The 23,846-nt window shown below is 40.0% G+C and overlaps 1 protein-coding gene across 1 annotated transcript in view; it reads left to right on the forward strand.

Annotated features, from left to right (window-relative positions):
* The window catches only part of ascc3 (activating signal cointegrator 1 complex subunit 3), a 175,498-nt gene that overhangs the window by 120,172 nt on the left and 31,480 nt on the right, over window positions 1-23,846 (forward strand). The window contains exons 20-31 of the mRNA XM_044358139.1: window positions 706-882; window positions 3,808-4,033; window positions 5,327-5,481; window positions 9,358-9,456; window positions 9,770-9,938; window positions 11,559-11,779; window positions 12,491-12,576; window positions 12,798-12,964; window positions 14,733-14,878; window positions 17,571-17,691; window positions 19,382-19,524; window positions 22,938-23,075. Of these exons, the coding sequence (XP_044214074.1) occupies window positions 706-882; window positions 3,808-4,033; window positions 5,327-5,481; window positions 9,358-9,456; window positions 9,770-9,938; window positions 11,559-11,779; window positions 12,491-12,576; window positions 12,798-12,964; window positions 14,733-14,878; window positions 17,571-17,691; window positions 19,382-19,524; window positions 22,938-23,075 (1,848 nt within the window). The remainder of the gene's footprint in view (window positions 1-705; window positions 883-3,807; window positions 4,034-5,326; window positions 5,482-9,357; window positions 9,457-9,769; window positions 9,939-11,558; window positions 11,780-12,490; window positions 12,577-12,797; window positions 12,965-14,732; window positions 14,879-17,570; window positions 17,692-19,381; window positions 19,525-22,937; window positions 23,076-23,846) is intronic.

The raw sequence follows: 23,846 nt of genomic DNA on the forward strand, positions 1-23,846 counted from the left end.
CTGCATATGCACAGTGCTAGAGTGCAAAGCTGGACAGGCATAGCAACAGTAACAAAGACGGGTAGGGCTTAGCCAATTATAAACTGATTTCTTAATCTTTGCTTCAAACAAAGATTTTAGAAAATCTTGTATATAAAGAACTGCTAACATGAAAAGTTCCATTCAGCTTTCAAACAAAGCATAGCACTGACACTGCTCTACGAATAACCAATGGTCTGGTGAACTGGTCTGCTCTGATTTTACTTGACTTAAGTTCTGCTTTTGATACAGTATATCTTAATCTGTTACCCAAGAAACCATGTTTAAGTTGCAGACATGGTTTATTTGTTACCTTCATAGCATACAGTCCACTCTTGCTATGGGTAATTTTATATCTTCTGCCTTTCTGAATGGTGGAATATCTCAAGGCTGTGTTTTAGGTCCCCTTTATTTTGCATGTACTGCTTCCATTTAGCCAAATCATGTGCATCATCATAACATTGCTTTTCACTGCTATGCAGATGTCACACAACTTCATGTTTCTGTTAAGTCAGGAAATGCCAGCATTCCTACATCTGCTCTGTCTAGGTCTAAAATATCTATCAGCTCTTAAAAGTGCCCTAAATTGAGCCTGCCTTTTAACTGGTATTAATGGTAATTATTAACTAAAAACTGAAAATATGACATGAAAACAATAAGTTATCATGTGTCTGATATATGTTTCAGGTACGTGATGAGGAGATGGAGGAGCTGGATCAGTTGCTGTGTAACTACTGTGAGCTGCCTGCTGCAGGCGGGGTGGAGAACGGCTACGGCAAGGTCAACATTCTGCTGCAGACATACATCGGCCGAGGAGAGGTTGACAGCTTCTCTCTCATCTCAGACCTGTCTTATGTGGCGCAGGTGAGGACAGAAACACATGGACAGCGATGGATAGATAAATGTTAAGTTATACATCTAATAGAGGCTCTGAACCCCACAACAAATAGGCCCCCCTCTCGGGGATCCGGGGACTTTGAAGTGGGGTGGGATGTGGTGTCCGTCACAACTGAACTATATTATTTTTCTTTTCTTTTTTTAAATTTGTTTGCACATTTAAAAATACCATATACCTCGGTCCAAAGCTAATGCTAAAACTGAGTGGTGTCAACCAACGGCCACACAGCAGACATCAAAGCTACTATAAGTCTTCAAATCCTATTAACGCAGCAATAATTTCCAAAATGACCAACAACACACTTATTAGAGGGCTTGAATTTAGAGATTGAGACCAGAATGAGATGCTGAAAAAATGATTGACATAGTATTTCTAGAGAGAAGTTGAAGCTTTTTGAATGGGAGTCAGTTGGAGTATCTAGCGGTCATTGGTGGCATTGCACTTTAAGGTACTTCCACATTGGCTTCAGCTTCGAGCCGTGGTAGATGCCGATTGGTTTGAGTGTGACAAAATGGTGCCTTTGTATCTAAATGAAAATTTAGCCACACTACTGGAACATGGAGAACAAGGAGGATGAAGATATTCAGACTGTCTAATAGATTATGAATGAATGCTTGAATTATTTTTGAAAAAATACGGTACGTCTTGGTACCAGTGAGCGCTGAAATAAAATTTTATAAATAAACATACAAGTTAACTGACCAACCCTTTCTGAAGAGTCTGGGTGTTCAGCCAACCACAGCAACTCCCATGCTCTTGAGGAAGGAAGGAATAAGATAGCTCAGTATTTAGCTCAGTCTGGGCAAATCAGATACATCTACACTTGATGCAGGATCCTGTTTGACCACGAGTGCAACTGTTTTCGGTTGCTGTAACTTTAAATGTTGCCGTTTAACTGAGCTACAGTACCATTACCTCGTCCTTATGATGCAATTAGTCTGGATTTCACTTCACATTCATTTGTCTGTGGATAGTTGCAAGACACATTTGTTTCCAGTCATGAATCGATTGGCCTCTGGAGTTCAATCTGATTGAACTTTGACTCGCAAAATTTCAAAGCTCTCCAATGTCCATTTGGGAAAGAGGATGGGATTGACTTCTAATTCGGAAAATATTGTTTGTTAATATTGTTGTTTTATAACCGCACAGCAAAATAATACAAGCAGCAGAGAACAAGAGATGCTGCTTGGTAAGTGCATTACAGTAATAGAGGTTAATGACAGTAAAATGGTTGATAAAATGCTGTATAAATCAACTATGAATCAACTGGACTGCTGTAGTTAGCCAGTTAGCCATGCTAGCTCCTGCGGTTGATGTATACAACCCTACCCATCCAGTTCATCAAAACACCCTCACCTACTTTTTTCTGTGTAAAATCCGACACAAAGCCGTTTTCAGATTTGTCACCTTTTTTTATCCAACTTGAGTTTGCAAGCTAAAATGACACATACAGATACACTTATTTTACAATTGCTCCACATTATAAAGCTTCTCCCTGTCTTCCTATTATGAGTTTTTATCCAAAATTCATAATTTTCCACAGTAATTGACTCCATAGTAGTCAAAAACTTAACAGTGGAATAGTTCAGGCAGATTCCCTCTGTGCACTAAATAGGTCTCATATCAGGTGAGTGTCTGCTGGGAAGTCTGCGATGGCGACTGTAGAGGAGAAATGAGAATTTAAAGTGAAATCCACAGTTCTATTTTTGTTGGTCATCATTCATGTTGAACAACAGAGTCAGATGATCAGACAAGATGTAAACAAACCTCCAGGTTAATCAAATTTAGTTGGAACAGAAAACATAGGTGAACAAGGAAGTAATTACCCAAACTAGCTAATCTGGATAAACCTTGGCTTGTTTACAGCCTGTCTGATCATCTGATTGGTCATGGCAAGGCCTGGAAGCTCCCCATCATCCTTGTAGGGGTCCCATTGTCAGTGTGCCCACCGCAGGAGAAGTTTGGCACACACAAATGTGAAAAAAAGATGTCTGAGCTACTCTGCCTAGTTTGCAGTTAGATTAGCAGTGTAAAATAGAGGGATAGTTTAAGTGCTTACAAGTTGGAGTTAAAAGAAAGTAGAGGTAGCAATGCCAGTAGCAGTTGATTGTAATGTTTAACAGATGGGCACCAGCACTACTTGGTAGTAGCAGGCAGGTAGAGGCAGTATTTTAATATGATGCAGAGAAGTGTGAACAAGAATTAACAGGAATCTTTTTCAGTCTGCTCTGCCTGGACGTCAGCCCTTCCTGTGTCCAGCCAGACCGCTCAGTCTCACCCAGTGATCACAGCCAGATTTCAATAATCCACCACCAGAGTGCGTTCAGACCACACCAGACAATCAGATCATATTAACACCTGACCAAAACAATCACAGCCTGACCAGGCTTGAGCAGTCTATCAGCGAACAACACTGCCACCTGACCTCTCCTCCAGGACTGACATGAGCAATCCATCAGTGCACAGCTGTGGCCAACCTGAACGTCTAAACCCAGCCAGACCTCCTCTTGATCACACATGATTAATCACCAGTATACAGCATGATGTTCCATCCAGCTGTTTCAAATGACTTCTGCTGCAGTACAAATGTGTTTCACTTATTTTATTCCAACTTTAAAGTTTGAGGTTAAAAACACTGGCTGTGGGGTGCCTTGGCACATACCACATAACTGCTACATCCACGGTTCAATTCTGGCTGGGGGACCCATGTTGCATGTCATATCCCTCTCTCCCCTCATTTTTATGTTTCCTGTCTCTTAACACTTACTCTCTGATAAAAAGGCAAAAATATATTGGGAAAAGTGAAATAGTCTAGAAATGCACCAGTAATATGTGTAGCGCTGGGGTTCCTTAATGGTGATTCAGCTTCTTTGTCCTGTCTCTTTTCGCAGAATGCTGCTCGGATCGTCCGGGCTTTGTTTGAGATTGCTCTGAGGAAGCGGTGGCCAACCATGACCTACCGACTGCTCACGCTCTGTAAGGTGATTGACAAGCGGCTGTGGGGCTTTGCCCACCCTCTCCGCCAGTTCCCCAACCTGAGCCATATTGTTCTGAACCGCTTGGAGGAGAAGAAGCTCACTGTGGACAAACTCAAGGAAATGAGAAAGGACGAGATCGGTAAAGACAACTAGATCCTTGCTACACTGATAGTGTATTTCGGTGTAGTAGAAATAAACCATGTTAAAATATGCACATAAAACACCCAAATGTCAGGTGTAAGTTTACCATAAATTCTCAGCAGCAGTAGTAGTAGTGGAGAGTGCAGAGAGTCTTATATCAGACTTTTATTTCCTGTTCCTGTTTTAAAGTATATTAAAACAGTATGTTTAAGTATATTTAATCATATTTTAGTAAGAGACCTCTCTGATCTCTGATCTGCTTCTGTTGTTTTCTATTCTTGCAAACTCAACACTTCCTGCATTGATAATGTTGTCTTGATAAATTAAGTGCATTTCCACAGAACTAATTCCATCAGTGCAACACTCATTTCTCTAAATGCAGTTTTCAGTCACCAATATTCTTCCACTAAGTTACTGTCAAAGAAACTTGATACTTCATGCACAGATGTTTCACATTAAAAACTCTCCAGCAAGTCTCTCTGCTGCTCCGAGTTTCTCTTCTTAACTGAAATATTCTTGTCATTCACTAAATTTGACATTTTTTTTCTTTGGTGTTAAAGCAAATTCTGGTGTATTTCATCCTGGTCCCATAAATATGGCCATTTTGAATATGGCTCATGCTAACTTTGCACTTGCCACTTCCCTCGTAGAGATTCTGGGAAACAAGGACTCATGCAGAACAGTGTACATCAGGGCAAGCTGTGTGAGTCTCCTACAGCTTTCCAGATAAATATTATTTGACCTTAATCATTTCAAAGTTAGCACGACTTATAGAGTCATAATGGCCATATTTATGAGAAATACACCAGTTTGAAATATAGCATAATTTTCCTTTAAGTTACTGTCAAATAAGCACAGATTAAAAGCCCTCCAACACCTCATTAATAATGCTCTTCTCTCCTAGTATTTTTGTAAATGTGAAACAGCTGGAGAGAGTGTTGAGTTCCATTTACAGAAACTTATCAGTGATCAAAAAGACTGCAAAGTAGAAGCATTTGGACATGAGTAGTTAATAAAAACTGTATTTGGTTAAAAATAGAAACTGAGAGCAGCAGATTTGTGAGTATAACATGACTCTGTGGATATGTACATTACACTGAATTTAACATGTGAGTCAATAAAGGTATTTCAATGCCCCCCCTGGCCTATATTAGGGAATTACATTTATTTGTTTGTGGCAGCCATTATTTGAATATTGGCTTTTATTTGGGAATTGATATTAATCTCTATACATTCAAATGAGTTGTATTTGTGACACAAGAATTGTTAACGCCAAGTGTGTTGTTCCCAGGTCACATGCTGCACCATGTAAACATTGGGTTGACAGTCAAACAGTGTGTCCACCAGATCCCTGCGATCACAATGGAGGCCAGCATCCAGCCAATCACACGCACCGTCCTACGCGTCCGTCTCATCGTCACGTCTGACTTTCGCTGGAATGACCAGGTAAACATGGATGACCTACTGTACTGTGAGGAGGAGCCACACCGCTGCTGTGCTTCTCTGTGTATTTGAAATAGCTTGAAATGGTAAACTTGAATGGAATGTATATGTCAGTCTTCAGGATGTTTATTATGTTGCATTCTGCAGAGACATTTGTCAGTCTACCAGTTGTTCACTATTACTAAAAGGTACATTCCTTGATTTGTTGCCAGCACACAGCAGCACCCTCAAATTATTGATGTTTTTAAGCTTTACACAGTTGAGTCAAAAATATGAACCATATGCTCAGATATTTGGGAATTTTGGAGCTGTTGGCTTTTAACAGATTATTTCACAAAAAATGTCATAGTATGAAAATGAATTATTTTGATAGAACATACATTTGGGTTTCTCAACTGATAGTTTACAGTTGTATGAGCTGTTGTATTTGAATTATTATACGGTATAAATAGGGAAGTTTTCATAATTATACAGTATATAATAACTTATAATTGCAAGATGTACAGGTACCACCAATTAAAACACATATTGTAATAAACAACAACGAATCACATTGTTGTATTATCAGTTTTTTGCCAAAGACAGTGTGAAGGCAGTTGATGTACTAGGGAGACTTTGAGGTAGCACTGAAATCACATTCAGTTACAGTGATTGATTAAAAAACTGATAAGTTATTTATCAGCATGGGACTCAGTGCGGCTCTATTTCAGTTTAGACTGCATATACTCAGCAACACATGTCCAAGCCAACAGTGAAGCAGAGCTGCTGTGTTTCAGCGCACCTGTGTGTTGCCTTGAAGGCTGGAACAGATGTGATCGTGTGTTAGTGTGCTGCAGTGTGTCAGCAGGGTGGGCTGTGCTGTGCTTTTCCTGCTTCTCTTGCTGACAGAGACAGATTAATAAGTGGAAGTGTGAATCCCACTGCACAAACTCTGTTGTCTCAAGTCACAAGCTACTGGCGAAACAGCCCTCAGTGTTTGTGTGTACAAAGTCCCACAAGTATTTTCACACAGTTTCTTGCTCCTTTTTTTTGTGTATAATAGAAATAGTAGTATCGTTTATCTGGACTATTTTTGGCAGAAAGTTGTTCCAATACAAACGTTTCACATTGAGATCATTGGAATTACTTTTCCTTACTTTGAGAACCGTAAATGAAATTCCATTCACCTTCATTATATTGATATCTCTGGACAAATCAAGCCAAACTGTCTGGATAACCAGACCCCTCTTCTTTGTGTGATTTGGGTGAACAAGTCCTTACAGGAGTAGTACACATACATTCTGTGTAAGATGCAAGGTTTAGAATGAAGGTATCCCATCACACCGGGGGTCAGAGGAGGTCAAGAGGTCTTGAATGTAGTCAAGTAGTAGCTACAGTGGAGGTGAGTGGTTTAACATGACCGGATAGTGATTTAAGTGCTCAGTGAAAACTGTGAACTTGAACAGTAAGAGGATGAGCTTCAATCACTCATCATCAAATCCAACATGCAATGAACTGTGTGAAGCCCCACTAGTAAAATCTAAAGGGTAGATGACTGATGAAGTTAAAAGAGTATTTTAAGATGAAGCAAAAATCAGAGGGTAAATATATAAGTAGAGAAGGATCAGCAATAAAATTATTCAAGGACACAAAATCAAGTTTGGTTGAAACTACTAATAATTTGTTAATAGGTGATATAAAAAAAAAAAGACATTTGTATAGATTTTGTCAAAAGATTGAATAATGACTTAAAGCAATACAAAAGCAACAGCATATTTAGCCACTTATTGGCGAGGGAGCATTTGTTTGGAACATGTCGACCACACTGATCAGCAGTGGAGAGGTGGATTATGCCGTGAATCCAAGCTGACAGCTGCTGTGCTCCACAAAGGGGAAAGCTACAAATGTTTCAGAGCCACCCTCAAGCCTACAGGGGGGGTTACTCAAAGATTTTCAGTGGACTATTCCTTTAATGAAAAGAATCCTTTAATGAATTTTTTTTCTCTCCTGTGGAATTGCAAGTCAGCAAGTCCAGGGAAGACTGGACTTTTGAATTTGGCGTTATGTCTCTTCCTACACACATCTCTAGAGCAGCACCCCCTCATTCACACTAATGCTACTTATTGACACAACCATCCCACCACAGCCATGGTTACATTTTCAGAATGGAGAAAAGAAGAGCTGCTCCTCCCACCTTGTTTTTCTGATGGCCATGGAATCTCCATATGTCCTTGAGATCCAGAATGCCTCTAGGCCTCGCCAGCATGTCCCACCTCAGTGAGCAGAGAGGCCAGAGGGGATCAGGGGAAGCTTCGTCCAGAGTTTGTCATGGAATCTGACCGGAATAGGAAGCGCATTGTAGCATGGCTGAATATGAAGATGAATGTTTATGTCCGATTAGCGATGCATGCTCTAATCATGGGAGAGTGGTAATGGAACACGGGCTGGCTTAGCCCTGATCCAGCTGCAGAGCCAGGACACATGTACTGACACATGAGCCGCCTCCCCGATGGCACCCAGGAAACAAGACCACACTCGCTCATTATGAAACTTGTACAAAGCTTTTCACCATTCCCCTGCAGTATTGTTTATTAAACACTTAAACTGATAGCAGATTTGAAAACCAGTATTTTGTTTATGGTATTGAAAAGCTAATATTCTGCTCATATTTTGCAGCAGTATGCAGTACTTAAAATAGTTACCCTTCTCACGTCACATTCTGATGCCACATCAAAACCAGCAAATGTGAACAAAATATTTTCATTTTTTTAGACTCAAAAATATCATGTCCTAGCCAAACTGTCTTAGTATTTGTGCATTTGTTGAGTGTATTGATTAGTCAGTTGACATTTGTGATTTCTGGAATATTTATGATTTAAAGGACAGGTTCAGAATTTTTTAAGTCTTAAAACAACAGTCAGGTGAGCATTGAAATGTGTTCCTTAAAACTGTATTCAAGACATGCTGGTCTTTCAACACCATTTGATCTTCTAACATGTATTTTAAACATTTTGGATGCTGTCTAAAACATGACGGTGATCAAAAACACACTGTGGATTTTGGCCCCCTCACTTACATTGAAAGCACATTTGAAGGGAATCTTTTAATAGCCAGTATGAACAGGAGGGATGATTATAATGAGGAAAACCTCTTTCACTGTTCATACAGACACCTGACTGTTGTTTTAAGACACACTTGATAAATGGTGAACCTGTCCTTTAAAGTCACTAGTAACACCACTAGTAAGTAGAAATAAAGTAAAAGCCAAACAATATAATGGAATCTAGTACCACTACGACACAAACTCATATTGGCCCAACAGTCAACTCTCACACAGTATTAGCAAAATTTTACATTATGAGTTTCACAACTGTAGAATTTATTGCTGACCTTCTATTATATTGTATATATGATGAACATCTGCTCATGTTTGTGTGTGTTTTCTTGTCTGTTTGTTTTTCCCTGAAAATTAATCATCTTCTTATGAATTAAACACTACTGCAAGTGTATGTTTAAAACATCATCTGGCATACCATCATTATAAAGTTGTTATGGCTAATGTGTTAGCAAACAGTTGCTTATTTACACATCTAGCATACAGAGCAACGTTCATTCATTTTGAGTCATGTTTCTACCCACCTGAAGAATGTAAGTCCAATAGTATTTTTTTAGCTCTGGTTTGGTCTCCACCAACAAACCATTTGGTGCTGAGCAGGTAATGTACATTGTACCGTGTGTTTATCAGAGCCTTTTCACTGAAAACAGTTGCCTGCTGCTGCTGCTGCTGCTGGAAACAAGGTGGACGAGAGTGGCCTACGAGCAACTTCCATTGTTAATATAAGATAGTGTGTAGCTTTAAAAAATGTCTAATTGAAACATTTTTTTCCCTCCATGGTTCAGGTCCATGGGTCAGTGGGTGAGCCATGGTGGTTATGGGTGGAGGATCCCATCAATGATCACATCTATCACTCTGAGTACTTCCTCCTGCAGAAGAAACAGGTTGGTTTCATGGTACCACTATTACTAGACTGTTTCCTTTACAACCCAATAAAGCAGAGCCCAAACCTTTACTAAGCCTGTCACAAAATATCACTGCATCACCACAGTTTTTCAGCTTAGTGAGGTATTAACTAAGACTAAATATGTAAATGAGCCCAGCCACAGTTCTGAACAGAAACACCTTAAAATACATGTTCCTGGTGTATTACTTCTTTAGTGCCTAGAAGAGAGCAACTAAACCTTAGTAAATATCCCCCAAAGAGAGCATTATGATTGATCTGTGATTGATGTGTGTGTGTGTTCCTCCCTCCAGGTGGTAACAGGAGAGCCTCAGCACATTGTGTTCACCATCCCCATCTTTGAGCCGTTGCCCTCCCAGTATTACATCAAGGCTGTTTCTGACCGCTGGCTTGGGGCCGAGGCCGTCTGCATCATCAACTTCCAGAACCTCATTTTACCTGAAAGACACCCCCCACACACTGGTACACACTCTCACACTCACAAGTTGTGTTGTGATAGCAGAAATTTACAGCTTTACACTTAACTTGACACTAAGTCTGTTAGAATAACACCAACACGATTGTTTGACACAGTTGAATGTTTCCAGCTGTAAGATTCTAGTTGCTGCAGTTCATTGTTAAGAGCCACACTGACTACTGCCGACTACTCCAGTCCTTCTTTTTTTGTTTTTCCCTGTCTGCACATTTATTTACTTTGGAGCCACATGTCCACAGGCCCGGTGTAGTCCACTGTAATCACACAGCATCCTCACAGCAGGAGATGACTGTCCTTCTTTGCATCACCATTAACCCATGACTTTCTCCCCCTCATGGCTGTGCTGGAGACTAGAATCTCTGTTTCTGTAGCTTCTAATTGAATCTCTGTGGTTCGGAGTTTAGTTTCACTCCTGCGTTCCTGTTTGCGCTTGCTGACAACAGCCCTCATTTTAATGTTTACTAATTGCTTTCAGTCATATGAGAGAGTTACTGCTGATGCAAACTGAAGATTTCCTGTTGCTGCAGCTTCACATTAAAAGCTTTCTCCCAGCGAATCAGCAGGATGGCTTTTATGGTGAAACAAGTTGGTGGAGCTAAACAGGTTCATACAAAAACATATAGATAATGATGGACTGAGACAGACTGGAGGTTAATCAGCATCAGCAGAAAGAATCAGGTGATGACTGTAATTCACAATTTTGTTGTGTTCCCATCTGCAAGAGAACAAAAAATTATATTATTGAAATTAGACTTGCAACTAGCTTGCAGACAGACAAAACTCTGGATGCCATAGTAACCGGCTGTTGTTGAGATGTCAATACAAACTGACGTGACTTCTTTGTCACATGAGACATTTTCATTGTAGTATAAATTTTCATTGCAGTATAAATGAGCTAAACTAAACTAGCACAGATATTGAGTAGGCTTTCCATAGACTGATGGATTAGGCATCTTTTTTATATAACACAGGAGGCTTTACTATATGCAATTTTCTTTTACCAACATGTAAAGTTGGCACAAGCAAAAGTATTCTTTAAAAATACACTAACAATAACTTCCAGTCAACTTGAAACAGCGGCTCACCACAACAAAATGGCTTAGCTGTGTGCAAGCTTCACGAGACATCAAAACCCCATGTAGACTGGAGAACAAACACATGTAATCCTCCCATACTCCTTTCATTCACTCCTTCCAGACTGTAAGAAATGAACTGGTATATTATTTCTAACCACATTTCCCCTCAGCAAGAGCACAATTACAGCAGCTATCAGGGAAAAACCCCACAGCACAGACCAGATCATATCACAGACTGATGGAAAAGCATCATTTGATTATTAACAAAACAGCCACTTATATAAAAGTCTCAGTTTGTCAAGTTTTATCATGTATACAGTATGTAACAAAATAAATCTGACGTTTGATGTTAAATGGAGACACATGAAGAACAGGAGAACACAGCAAGCTCAGAATACTCTTCTTCAGAGTGCTTAAACATGGGATATATGTTGCATTTGAGAAGAGAGACAGCGTAACTGTAAATATAAAATGCTTAGTCGTCTGACCACTGATCCAGTTTCATCTTTCCCATTATTCTTTCCTTCTCAGAGCTGCTGGACCTGCAGCCGTTGCCAGTGACAGCTCTGGGTAACCGGGAGTACGAGAGCCTGTACAAGTTCACTCATTTCAACCCCATCCAGACACAGATCTTCCATACACTGTATCACACTGACACCAATGTCCTGCTGGGGGCGCCAACAGGCTCTGGAAAAACCATTGCAGCAGAGATGGCCATGTTCCGAGTCTTCAACAAGTATCCAGGCTCTAAGGTTAGACTAGCAGGCCTGCTCCAACTGTCTGATTGTTGAATTGAGTTTTTAAGGAATGCACTGACTTGCTCCTGTTTTTCCTGTTGGTTAACATTATTATTAAAAGCTGCTGACATTGGAAACTGAGAACCACCAGAAATTTGACCCGTAATACTAAACTGTAGATTATGTTTTGATCAGCAATTATGTGTAAATATGTAAGGGTAAATGAAGAAACGCAAAGTTGTGAGGCTGTATCCTGAACTGATGTTGCAGTCATTTGTGTCATTGGTGTAGATTGATGAGAGTAAAATAAGTTATTGTTAACAAATGTTTTGTTTTTGTTGCATAAGCTTTTCTAGATACCTGCGGTGTTAAAATAGGGACTCACTCATAATAGAACACACATCATACACAATCAATAGAAGTAGTCATTTAACATTATGTACCTTCAAGCATTACCATTGAGAGTTGAGTACCATTGACCATTGAGTTTTTTCTTGACTGTATACTGAACTAACCACAGAAACATTTTCTCTGCATGATTCAAGAACCTTTTTTTAAAAAAAGCACAGTTAATAGAGCCGTAGAGGTGCTCTAATATACTTACAATATGGAAAGCTATTGAAAAGTAATACAATTTTACATCAAACCTAGGGAAACTTGGCAGTTTTTCCTTTCTTTAGATGACAGTATATGTTTTATAAGTTCCTTTTGTCCCTGTGTGTTCAGGTGGTGTATATCGCCCCACTGAAGGCTCTGGTCAGAGAGAGGATTGAGGACTGGAAGATCAGGATTGAGGAGAAACTGGGAAGGAAGTGAGTGGAGACAAACACTCTTTACGTTCACTAGCTAGTTGATGGCAGTTGGTTGTTAGTTGGGATGAACTGCTGTACACTGAGTTTACACATGAAAATCTTAAACTAAGGTACTATTGTAATTCCTTACCAAAATACAAATGAAATGATGTAAATTAAGAAAATATGACAGACATGTGCGGGCTGAGGTGTTTGTTGTCTTCATGTTTATCTGTGTGTAGAGTGGTGGAACTGACAGGTGACGTGACTCCAGATATGAGAGCTATAGCGCAGGCTGACCTCATAGTCACCACACCAGAGAAGTGGGACGGAGTGAGCAGAAGCTGGCAGAACAGGAGCTACGTTCAGAAAGTAGCCATCCTCATCATCGATGAGATCCACCTGCTGGGTAAGTGACCACAACACACCTACAGCAGTGTGTATAAATGGGATACACAACCTCTTCTATTCTTAGGACCATTTTGAAATGTGTTCTCATTTTGATTGGTATGTTTTGCAGATCCATAAATAAACCTAATTAAAAAATCACTATGTGTAACAACTACCGTTTGATAATTTTTTTAATTTAATTTTTTTTTTCTTAGATTGAAGCTGCTGGTGGATAATGTGCTAATAATCTTCCAAATCCCTTTAATCTTTTGACTTTTTCTTCAAAAAAAAGTACATTTTGAACAATGAAATTAATGATTGCAGTGAGAGACTATAAAAATGATTTTTGTTGTTACAAGCTTCCTGCAGCTACTTTTATGTCACTATTGAGAAGAGCAAACATGAAGAATTTCTTCAACTGTGTAGAGAATTAGTCACTTTGTTATCGGTTTGTGACACAAAATCTCATGTATTAGATAAAAACACTGTCGACTGTATAATGTTACAGAATTGTTACAGAAATGTTACAGATTATTAAGGGCAGTCCACACTGCTAGTGCTCATGAATGGTCTCTGGAGCATTTTTAACGTCTATTAGAAATTTCCAGGCTTCCATTTTTACAGAAGTATCAATCAACACTGAATGTGCTCTCTGACAGTGAGCAGTTGCCACCGCAGCTGCTGCCCCACAATGTTCTGTGTTTTCAATTGGCGGCAGCAGGACACAATGCTGCCGTCATGCCTCCCAGCTACCTATGACCCTACCAGCCTGTAGGCTACCACCTGTACCCACCTAGTACAATCTCATCATACTGTGAATAGAGCGGGTTGTAGCTCAAAATAGAGGAAATGGCCAGCAATACATAGTATGTATTGGTAACTTCTGTCATAAACGTTAATTGTCCCAGACCAGATCATCAGACTGTGAAGCTGATGTAGCTCCAGGACTGTTTCTCTTTATTAATCTGTCTGGTCTCTGCTGGTGAAAAGGTGTATCATTCAGGAAACTCAGATACCAGTAAAATCAGCTCCTGTATAGTTTCCCACACTGTAGTTTCTGTGGTTGCCATGGTTACACAGCAAGTCATGGCAGCTAGTTGAAAAAGGTAAACCATCATAAACTCCAACAGCAGTGGCAAAGAGCTGAGCATGCTCACAACAGCGACAGCTGACCTCCTTCTCCTTACCGTTGCAGCCACTGATGACCTCAGCAGCACATCAGCCATTGTGTTTACACTGAAAACAATGGACTCAGCAGCAGCAGCAACCGCTTGCTGTCTGAAAGCATCTTGATTCCACATGCATCACGATAAGACCCATCATGTCTTTTACACTCAAAAATCAAAAAAAATCCACTGTTGTTTTTGGTGAAGCAACACAAGCATCCAGTGAATTTACACAAATCTACTTCTACAATTTTTAAACATATTAATTATATCTACTATGATACAGTCCCTCAATTTCTCTGTGAGCTCTCTGGTTTCACTATGGGCATGAAAAGCTGCAGTAAATAGGATCAGTCAATTAAAAGCACTGTGAATGCAGTGTGGAGGTTAGAGTTGGTGTTGATTAAAGCGCTTACACACTGCTGACATCTTGAGTCTGATGTGAACTTCAGGTTAGATGGTCAAAGCCTAATATTGCTATAGTTTATATTGTATTTATACTCATAACCCATAACCTAATTGCAGCTTCTGCTCTGAAGTCACTAAAAACCTAACTGCAACACTTCTTGTTTGTTGCATATAAACATTCTGACTGGACTGTACCATTGTGTGTAATTCCAGGGGAGGACAGAGGTCCTGTGTTGGAGGTCATTGTGTCCAGGACCAACTTCATCTCCTCCCACACGTCTAAGAGTGTTCGAGTAGTCGGGCTGTCCACTGCTCTGGCCAACGCTCGAGACCTCGCAGACTGGCTGGGAATCGCACAGGTCAGAAACACATAACAGTAGTTCTTTTACTCCCGAATATCAGAACATGGCTTAAAGAAAATGCAATGTCAGTGTGTTCCTCTCACTTCCTGGCCCTCTGTTCTTTGGTCAGATAGAGGGATCATCTTCGTAAGCCCTCTTGTTTCAGGAATAGTCAGAATGTCTTTGTATACCAAGAACCCCGCCAGCCAGAAACCACAGTCTTTGTCTAGCTCCATGTCTTTACGGTTCATTTGTTGCCTGCCTCTTCAAATTTGATTGAATGTATATAATAATAGCAATTAAGATAAACAGATACTTTTGGCCTGGAGTGACTGTCGTAGTTTATCTCCATAATCGCCTGCAGTCTATGTCTGGATGCCATGCTTAGGTTCTAATCACCAGGAATGACTGGAGCGTTGCGGATGGATGAGCTGGCCTGTCAGTTTGAAGCAGAGATGAACATCAAAATGATACAAAGAAGATTGACTAAAATGATGTGATATGTTCTTATACTGAAAGCCAAAACACCTCAGTGAAGGCTCATATGAGCAGTGTGTCAGTTTGCCAATGTGAAAAAACTGTATCAAAGCAGAGTACTGCAGTAAAGACTAGATTATTGTTACATTCTTTTATATTCCTCATTCTTTACAACATGTATGAAAATTGCTTTCTGGTTACGAGGGCACTCATTATTTTCATTTTAACCAGTATTTTAGGATCAAAGTTGTCTACGTTCACTATTGAATATATGACCATGACCAAACAGATGTTGGAAACAGGTTAAAAAATAATAATTTATTATTTTGCTCACATATTTCTCATTTGAATCCAATAGCCAGCCTAACACAGAGCGAGTTATCTTGAGTAATACTGGCTAGGGCTGGATATTATTTATTTTGTAATACTGGTGCCAAACAATACCTGACCCTCTGTGTTTTTTAGATAACAAAATACAGTTTTTGAACAGCACTGTTTCGAGAGCCTTCGCCAACTTAGAGTAAATAATAGATTATGTTATTGTAACCTTGTGTCAAATATGTAGGAAGAAGGGGTTGGAATTAGACATATCTTAAGATACATGGATGTTTAGGCTAAACAATTACACAAGGTTAGCTTCAACAAGCTCAGTGTGGCTGTATAGAACACAGGCTGTTGAAGTAAATGGGAAAACAAGTTGACTATGAGCACAGCAGTCCAAGACTGCACATTTCTTCAAATTTATGTTCTGCTTTTCAACAGGTGCCTCCCATAGTGGTTCATTTTGTTTCAATTAGGGTAACAAGCTTTGTCGTTGGGTTGTGTAAAATACAACCACACTTTAAAATATTTAGTTCTCTCTGCTGTGGCTTCTGCTCTGCTGGTTGTTGTGCAGAAACAGGCACCTACACAGAGTGGAAGAGAGCAAGACCAAACATGCGACCACAAATCACACTAAAACCATGTTTTCTACTCGCTTTCTGGTTTCTTTGATACAAACAGATGAAACAACCTTAAGAATAATTTTTACTGATATAGAACCAGTGAGGTACTGAATGTTTTGGTTTTTTTAAGACAAGGTAGCACTGAAGCGTATCAGTGGGTACTATTAAGGTACCAAGTTTTAACAGCCAGCCCTACTGCTGGCCAGACTTCTGTGAAGTTTGGGAAGGGTGTTTCCTCATTTGCTAATGATTTTGCTGAGCCCCTGCCCCTTAACCACTGGTCAAAATTTACCACTCGGGTCCATTTCAAGGTGTCTTGGTGACCTAGCAGCCAGATGTCCATGAAATTTACTGTGGGTGTTTATTCACGGTCCTCAGAAGAAGTTTCCATATGTTTTTGGTCACTCCTTAGACTAAAATATCCGCTTGTACACTAGAAATATTAGCAGATGAACCCTTTTCCATACAGGACACTTGAACTTATGCAAGTGCCAAAATGTGCTTATTTTAATTAAGACATGTAATGATCCCTAGTGCCACCCTCAGGACAAAATGCACAGTCCCACTACTAATGATAAAATCTTTATTGTGTTGTTCAGTCCATCCAGTAGGTTATCATTGTGGGTTGTTATGGAGATTGCAGCCTGTAGGTGCTCCTAGCAGGGCTTTACACTTTTACTCTCGTTCCGATATACAGTGATTACCCCTCAAATTACAATGATTCTTTGTTCCTGTTTTGGTCTTTTGGCAACACCAATATATTATCAAATTATAGTAACCTCTCTAGGTATTAATCATATTTTTTATCATCACAGACACATTTCAGAATATTGTAGCTTAACTTTTTCTCTGCTGCCAAAGCTTTACGGAGTGTTGGCAAACTGGATTGGCTGTCTGCCATCCATAAATCTGACTGGTTGGCTGCTGTTTTGACTGAGCCATTAGATTTGTAGCTGCCCAATCCATTATCCAGGCTTTTAAGACATCTGAACATAGTACACGCTAAACAATGCAAAACACTCATCACAACATTCTATAGCACACTTTGCTTCCAATGCTATTCAGACACTGCTGCACGACATCACCACACATTAAACACAGTGGACGTGGCACAGTTTGAACACCATATAGTCCACCATGCAGTGGGCTGCTGCTCAGCGCCTCAGTGACAGTGACAGACAGTTCACATTACAGCCAGATGGGGCTTCATGTTGCCAGCTGCGCACATTAAATCTCTTCTCCTTTTTTTTTTCTCTTTCTCCCCTCCTCCCCTCGTGTCTGTGTAACAGGTGGGTTTGTTTAACTTCCGTCCTTCTGTTCGGCCCGTCCCGCTGGAGGTTCACATCCAGGGTTTCCCAGGACAGCACTACTGCCCCCGCATGGCCACCATGAATAAGCCCACCTTCCAAGGTATATGGATATATCATCCATGATATTATGTTTGGTTTTCCAGTGTTGTACATTACATAAACACTGTTGCTAGGCAACTAACAACAAAATGGATGCCAATGTTTCTTTTTTTCATCTGTATTTCAGTGTTTAGGAATGGGACAAGTACCAACAGCAAAAGCAACTAACGCTAGCTAACACATTAAGGTTTTATATTGTGTAGTTATATCAAAGTGTTTTCCTTTTCTTTAAATGCTGTTTACCATTTATTATTGAAAGAAAACACTTGAAAGCCAAACATATTATGGATATATTCTTGTGCCACAAATATGTCTTAACCAATTCAATTTGAAGGAAGTAATAGCACCATTAAAGTAAAAAACTTACTTGAGGTCCTTGACTTCGGCAATCTGCTAGACTCCAGCTCCTGAGTTTCTCCTCTATCACACCGATGGGTGTGCTATACAGCTACTATTATATGTAGCTATTATAGTAAAAGAAAAAGTACGGACACTGGTATATATATAACTGTCCTTTTATTCCAAAAGTCATAAAGAAAGCAAGGGAAGTACATTTAATAAAGCCCTGGAGGGTGGGAGTGGATGAACCCGATTAAAGAGTAACCGCCCATATGGGACACTGAAAAGTAAAGAGAACGTGCCCGCAAGGAGGCAGGGATCATTTCATTGGTCAACACAACACCTGGCATTCTGTCGGTTGGGGAATTTTGACAGGGTTGTTGCACAAAAAAATCCAAGAGCAGAGTAGAAATTTGAGAGCAGACGTTTCACAAGTGCACAGAAGCAGCCTGAGTGTGAGGAGAAGGACTGAAGCTGGAGCAGGAAATCTGTGCAAGCAACAATATATCTGAGTGAAAGCATACAGTTAGAGCAGAAGCAGAGCAAGTCTAAACACAAGCAGAGGCTATTTGAGAGCGAGGGAAGGATTTGAGGGAAAGAATAACAAAATCTGAATGTGAAATCAAGAAATCATGTTCTCAAATTGAAAAGACCACACTCTTGAATAAAGACAGGAAAAAACCCCTATAAAGGTACTGCTCAACTTCCACGTATTGTACAAACAATATACATGTTTTATGCACATTTAAACAAGTGTAGATTTGAGTACATACTACATTCTGCAATCAAGTGAGATGATTTTGTTGAGAACTGCAAAATTACTACAATTTAAAACAGTACTAACTTTTCAGAAATCGAGCAACAACCTTAATATGAGATCTGACCAGCATAAGATATGAAATGTTGATCACAAATGTCTCACCGACACACATGATCACACTAGGGGTATACAAACCTTTTGCACACGCTACTTTCTTTCTTTCCTTTTTTTTCTTTTTTTGTTTTGTTACAGTTTCTCCATAGAAATAAACCTAATTTCCATTTAGTTGATAGTACTGAATGGATATCAGACAGAGAAAACCCATTAACTACACCGTGTGATGTGTCATATTGTAGGTGCAAATAATTGCGGTCATGTGTGTTTGTGTGTGTGAGTATGTGTGTTTTGTCTGTTTTTTTTGTTTTTTTCACAGTAAAGAGCAATGTTTAACACTAGCTTCATGCATCATTGCAGCATGGCAAAATAATTTAACAACAGTTATGTTAACATTTGTTTTACTTCTCAAAAACTTCTCAAAAAAATAACATATACAGAATAAAAGAATGTATATATTTTGAACTTATCTTCCCAGCAATACGCAGCCACTCCCCAGCCAAGCCAGTGCTGATCTTTGTCTCATCCCGACGGCAAACTCGACTGACCGCCCTGGACCTCATTGCTTACCTGGCCACAGAGGACAACCCCAAACAGTGGCTACATCAAGATGAGAGAGAGGTACGCTAACACGCAGCAGCTACTGCAAAATGTAACAGTTGTCCACAGCAGAAATGAGAAAATCCACCTTCATGTACAGTAGCTGTGTGATTGCTTTTCATTCTAATGCACGTCCACCACGTCTTGCGTATTTTCACGACCGCCCCTTTTGCTCTCCCTCCGTATCTCTGTGTAATTGCTGGTTTAAGCGTAATTACAGATGGAATTCAACCCAACTTTGCCGGAAAAGCTTGTGTCATCCTCCATTATATTGTCTCTGCATACTTTAGGATCAGTTCAAGATGAGATGGGAGCAAATGGCTCCAGGCCTGACAGAGCATGGACTGTAATCACCTCAACATGCATGTCGACACACGCACACACACAGATAGAGAACAGCAACATGGCACAAATGAATCACGTAAATTATTCATCCGCTAATGGACTGTTTATTCCGTTTGTTCCCATGTCTGTTTGCATGTGTGTGTGTGTGCATGCGGATTTGAGAGTAAAGAACATTTTATAATACTTTAATGTCAGCTCTGTTATTTTTATTGAAAGTGTAAAAGACGCCCAGCCACATAAAACATTACCTTCCATCTTTAATCATTCATGTGCCCTTTATTAATGGGATTGAAAATAAAGCAGAATTCATTGTTGAATCTGTCAGATACAAGGTTATCAGTGTTGAATACAATTTCAACCAGCACTAGTAGAGTCTACGTCAGGTATATATACTCTTGTCTGCCATTAGACTGTATTTTATATTTTTATATATTATATATTATTTATATATTTTATATTTGTGTAACACTTTGCTCACACATACAGACTCCAAGACCAGAGAAGTGTCAGGATGCCAGTCATTGTGGATTTGCCATCAGTACACATGCTGACACCAGTTGCAGAGACTCACAGTGAAAAAGGGGCCCAGCAGCACAACATAGAGGAGTTCAGAGAGTTTCAACTTATAATTTCCAACTTTGAACGTCCTTTGATGTATAGGAGCGGCAACCAATAGCACTCATTTTGATTCTCATGGGAGTAAGCCTGCAAAATAGGATGCATCCACACCACATCATAATTGGACCAAGACCAGCTCAAACATATTTCAGTTTTGCGAGTTTGTTTGTCTTTGCCATCTTATACAGTTTTAAAAACACTTAAACTTACAGTACTACAGAGCTCGGAACTATTCTGCATGCAAGCTAAAGACCAGCTAGAAATGGGGGTTCTTTAAGGGTAAAAGGTGGTACTCATGAACCACAGCATCCCAATTTTGACCTTTTGTTGCATGTCATGTCATGTCATCTTCATCTCTCTCCCCCCTCATTTCCTGTCCATTCTCTACTGTCGACTTGGTAATAATAAAATACAATACCCAGAAAAATACAAAAAAACGTCCAAAAACCAGCAACTACTAGAACTGCTTTGTCATGCACCAGTCCAGTGCCAACATGCATTTTAATTACCTGTTTAACACTAAATAAGCAAAGGTTGAATCTGTCTTAAATTCAGTTGAAGTTGATCAGTATATTTGAGACATAGGAAAACTGTCATTTTGGCAAAGCATCACTGAGCTGTTCACTGTGTCCAATGTGGTAATAAATCTTCTATATTGCTCTATGACACAAAAGGTTCTTGTTTTGTAGCTCCATACAGGTTGAGGCCTGATCTTTTGTTGGAAATGATACCTAATCTTGTCTATGATTTGGCAGAAATAGTGAAAAGCCAGTGGAAAAAATCACTTCCTGACCATCATTTCAATCATTACCATCTGTTTACTGTAATTGTACCTGGAGCGTTATTCATTTTACCATGATACATTCAGGTTTAAAAATGACACATGGACAACTGTTCCAGCGTCCTGAATTTGCTTTCCTGAAGCCTGCAGATACCCTGCCTCAATGCAAATATGTACAGCCTTATAACATAGGCCCAGTTTCTTTATGTGTGCGCAGAGCGTCCCCGGCCTCTGTGTGTGTTCCGCTGATGTATGCGGCCGCCTGCTGCTTCTTCTGCGCTGGCCCGTGTAGCAGCTCAGCTCCCTGCTGTTTGACTGACAGGCTTCTGGTGATAGCTGCTTAACTCTCACCGGGGGTCACCCACTGCCCCGAATCCCCTCTCTGACCTGACAGCTCTTTCTTCCCTCTGCTGCTGCCTGAACCCCCCCCCTTCCCCCTCCCCCGCTCCTGCTCTCTGGGCTGGATCTTCACTCTCCCTTTCCATTCTCTTGAATTACCTCATATCCTGTTTGTGAATTGATTAGTTTGAATATTTGAAGGACACATTGCATTTTATGCTGTTTGAAATGGTTACTCTTGCTTTGGTACTATGGTTGTGTTTAAGACTTAAATTTACTGCTGAACTGAAAGATTTAGAAAAATGAAATTCAAAACACAGATGTTTCATGCGTCCTGTGCGACAAAACAACATTTTAAACATTTTTAAGAGTCTTTTTCCAGTCTGTAGCTTCAAAGGATATATTTTTTGAAATCCAAAGAAGAAAAATATTTAGACCAGACGTCAGCGTTGTGAACATCTCTGTCTACTCCTTTAGTGCAGCTCTGCTCCACTGACTTCAACCTCTAGCCATGTTTTCTCTGGCAAAGCTCAGGTTACACTTTTTTTTTATCCTTCAATCCAGAAGCTGTTTGTGTTGGCTGAAAGATGTTAGATCTGTATAGTACAAGACAAGATGCACCGTCCTACTGATACCAGAGGAGAACTGTGCAACTCAGCCACATGTCTGCAATTGAATAACATGTGGCTGTGGGTGTGCCGTGGGCAGATGCTACTGTATGTAACCTGTTTTTGTTGAGTTTTGCACCCTGACAAGTTTACATTTGATGATAAATCACTCGTTACCTCTAGTTTTGGAAAAGTTAGTTTCTGCTATCATCATTTTCCAGGAATATTAGTATTGTCCTGGAAAAAACAGTAATGGGCAAACCATACTGTACTGTGTCTGGTATTGTGTCTTTCCTTAGCATACTGACAAAACATGGCAACTGCATCTCAAGTCAGTCCCATGCTCTTGTTTTTACCTTTTTGGCTTACAAAGAGACATAAGCATGGTGGCAAAATGGCAGAGGTGATTGACAACACTGTTACTGTTACAGTGTAGTAGATAGATACATATTTGATGGTGTGGCTGACATTTTTAACATGATGAACCAAGTGTTTGGGGGCTGATGGATCTCTGTGGTAATCTGAAATCATACATATCTTAAGCTGATCTGAGCTGATTTGGTTTGTACAATGGGCAACTCATGCAGCTCACTATTTTTAAGTAATTCTACCTTTAGCGCCTCTGATCTGTATAGTTTACAGTGGCATGGTTTGGCAGATCTGTCCTCAGCATTCAATCAGTTTGTAAGTTGATCTGTGACTGACACAGATTTGTAATTGTCTGTGCTTTGGATTGCCTGTAGATCGAAGCGATCATTGCCACGGTAAGGGACTCCAACCTGAAGCTAACACTGGCCTTCGGGATCGGCATGCATCACGCCGGCCTGCACGAGAGAGACAGAAAGACTGTGGAGGAGCTGTTTGTCAACTGCAAGATCCAGGTACGACCTCACCCTGTACACCAGGCTTGACTTCTGTCTAGAAAATGCTGAGTACCCTTGATATTAGTAATATCAATGTTGTGCAATTTACACTTTATTTCAAAAATGATCAGTACAGTTTTTTGTGGATAGCTCTTAACATCCTTTCCTTGGTCTCAAAACAATTGTAATTTTATTTGGATATTTAAATTTGTATCACTTCAACAAAATACACAAAAGTAAATACATGATCACACGTTGTGTGTGTCCATGTGTCTGTGTGTGTCTGCAGCTAATCTCACATACTACCAGACCCGTCAGCCTTACATTTTTTTACACATTTATGATTTTATTCTCAAGGATCTCTTGTGGTTGCAGGGATTGACAATTGTTTAAAAACCTATTTTATAACACATTTTATACTGCCATTGACTACTGACTCCTCACTCCTCTTAACCAGGCATGTGAGCAAGTGAGCAAAAGGCATGTCCAGCAATTGGCTGGGCTAAAAACAAGGCTACCTAGTCTGTTCCAGGCCACATTTTGGCCTTTGTCGTGGCTCAAAAACTGACATCCTTAGAAAAGTTTGGTCTCATCTTGAACCAGAGCATCTGGAGATTAATCCCATAGCCAATATGTTATGATCCATTAAAGTTAAACATGATACCAGATGAATAAATCCCTGTCTTTGTTAGCTTCGCTGCCATCTTTGCTGTAAGGGAGCCAGAAGGGACAATTGAGTGACATTCGACTCTTCTTTGTTTGGGAGGGCAGAGGGAGGTAGGGAGGGGT

This window comes from Thunnus albacares, chromosome 8 (assembly GCF_914725855.1).
Source record: "Thunnus albacares chromosome 8, fThuAlb1.1, whole genome shotgun sequence".
NCBI classification, from domain to species: domain Eukaryota; kingdom Metazoa; phylum Chordata; class Actinopteri; order Scombriformes; family Scombridae; genus Thunnus; species Thunnus albacares.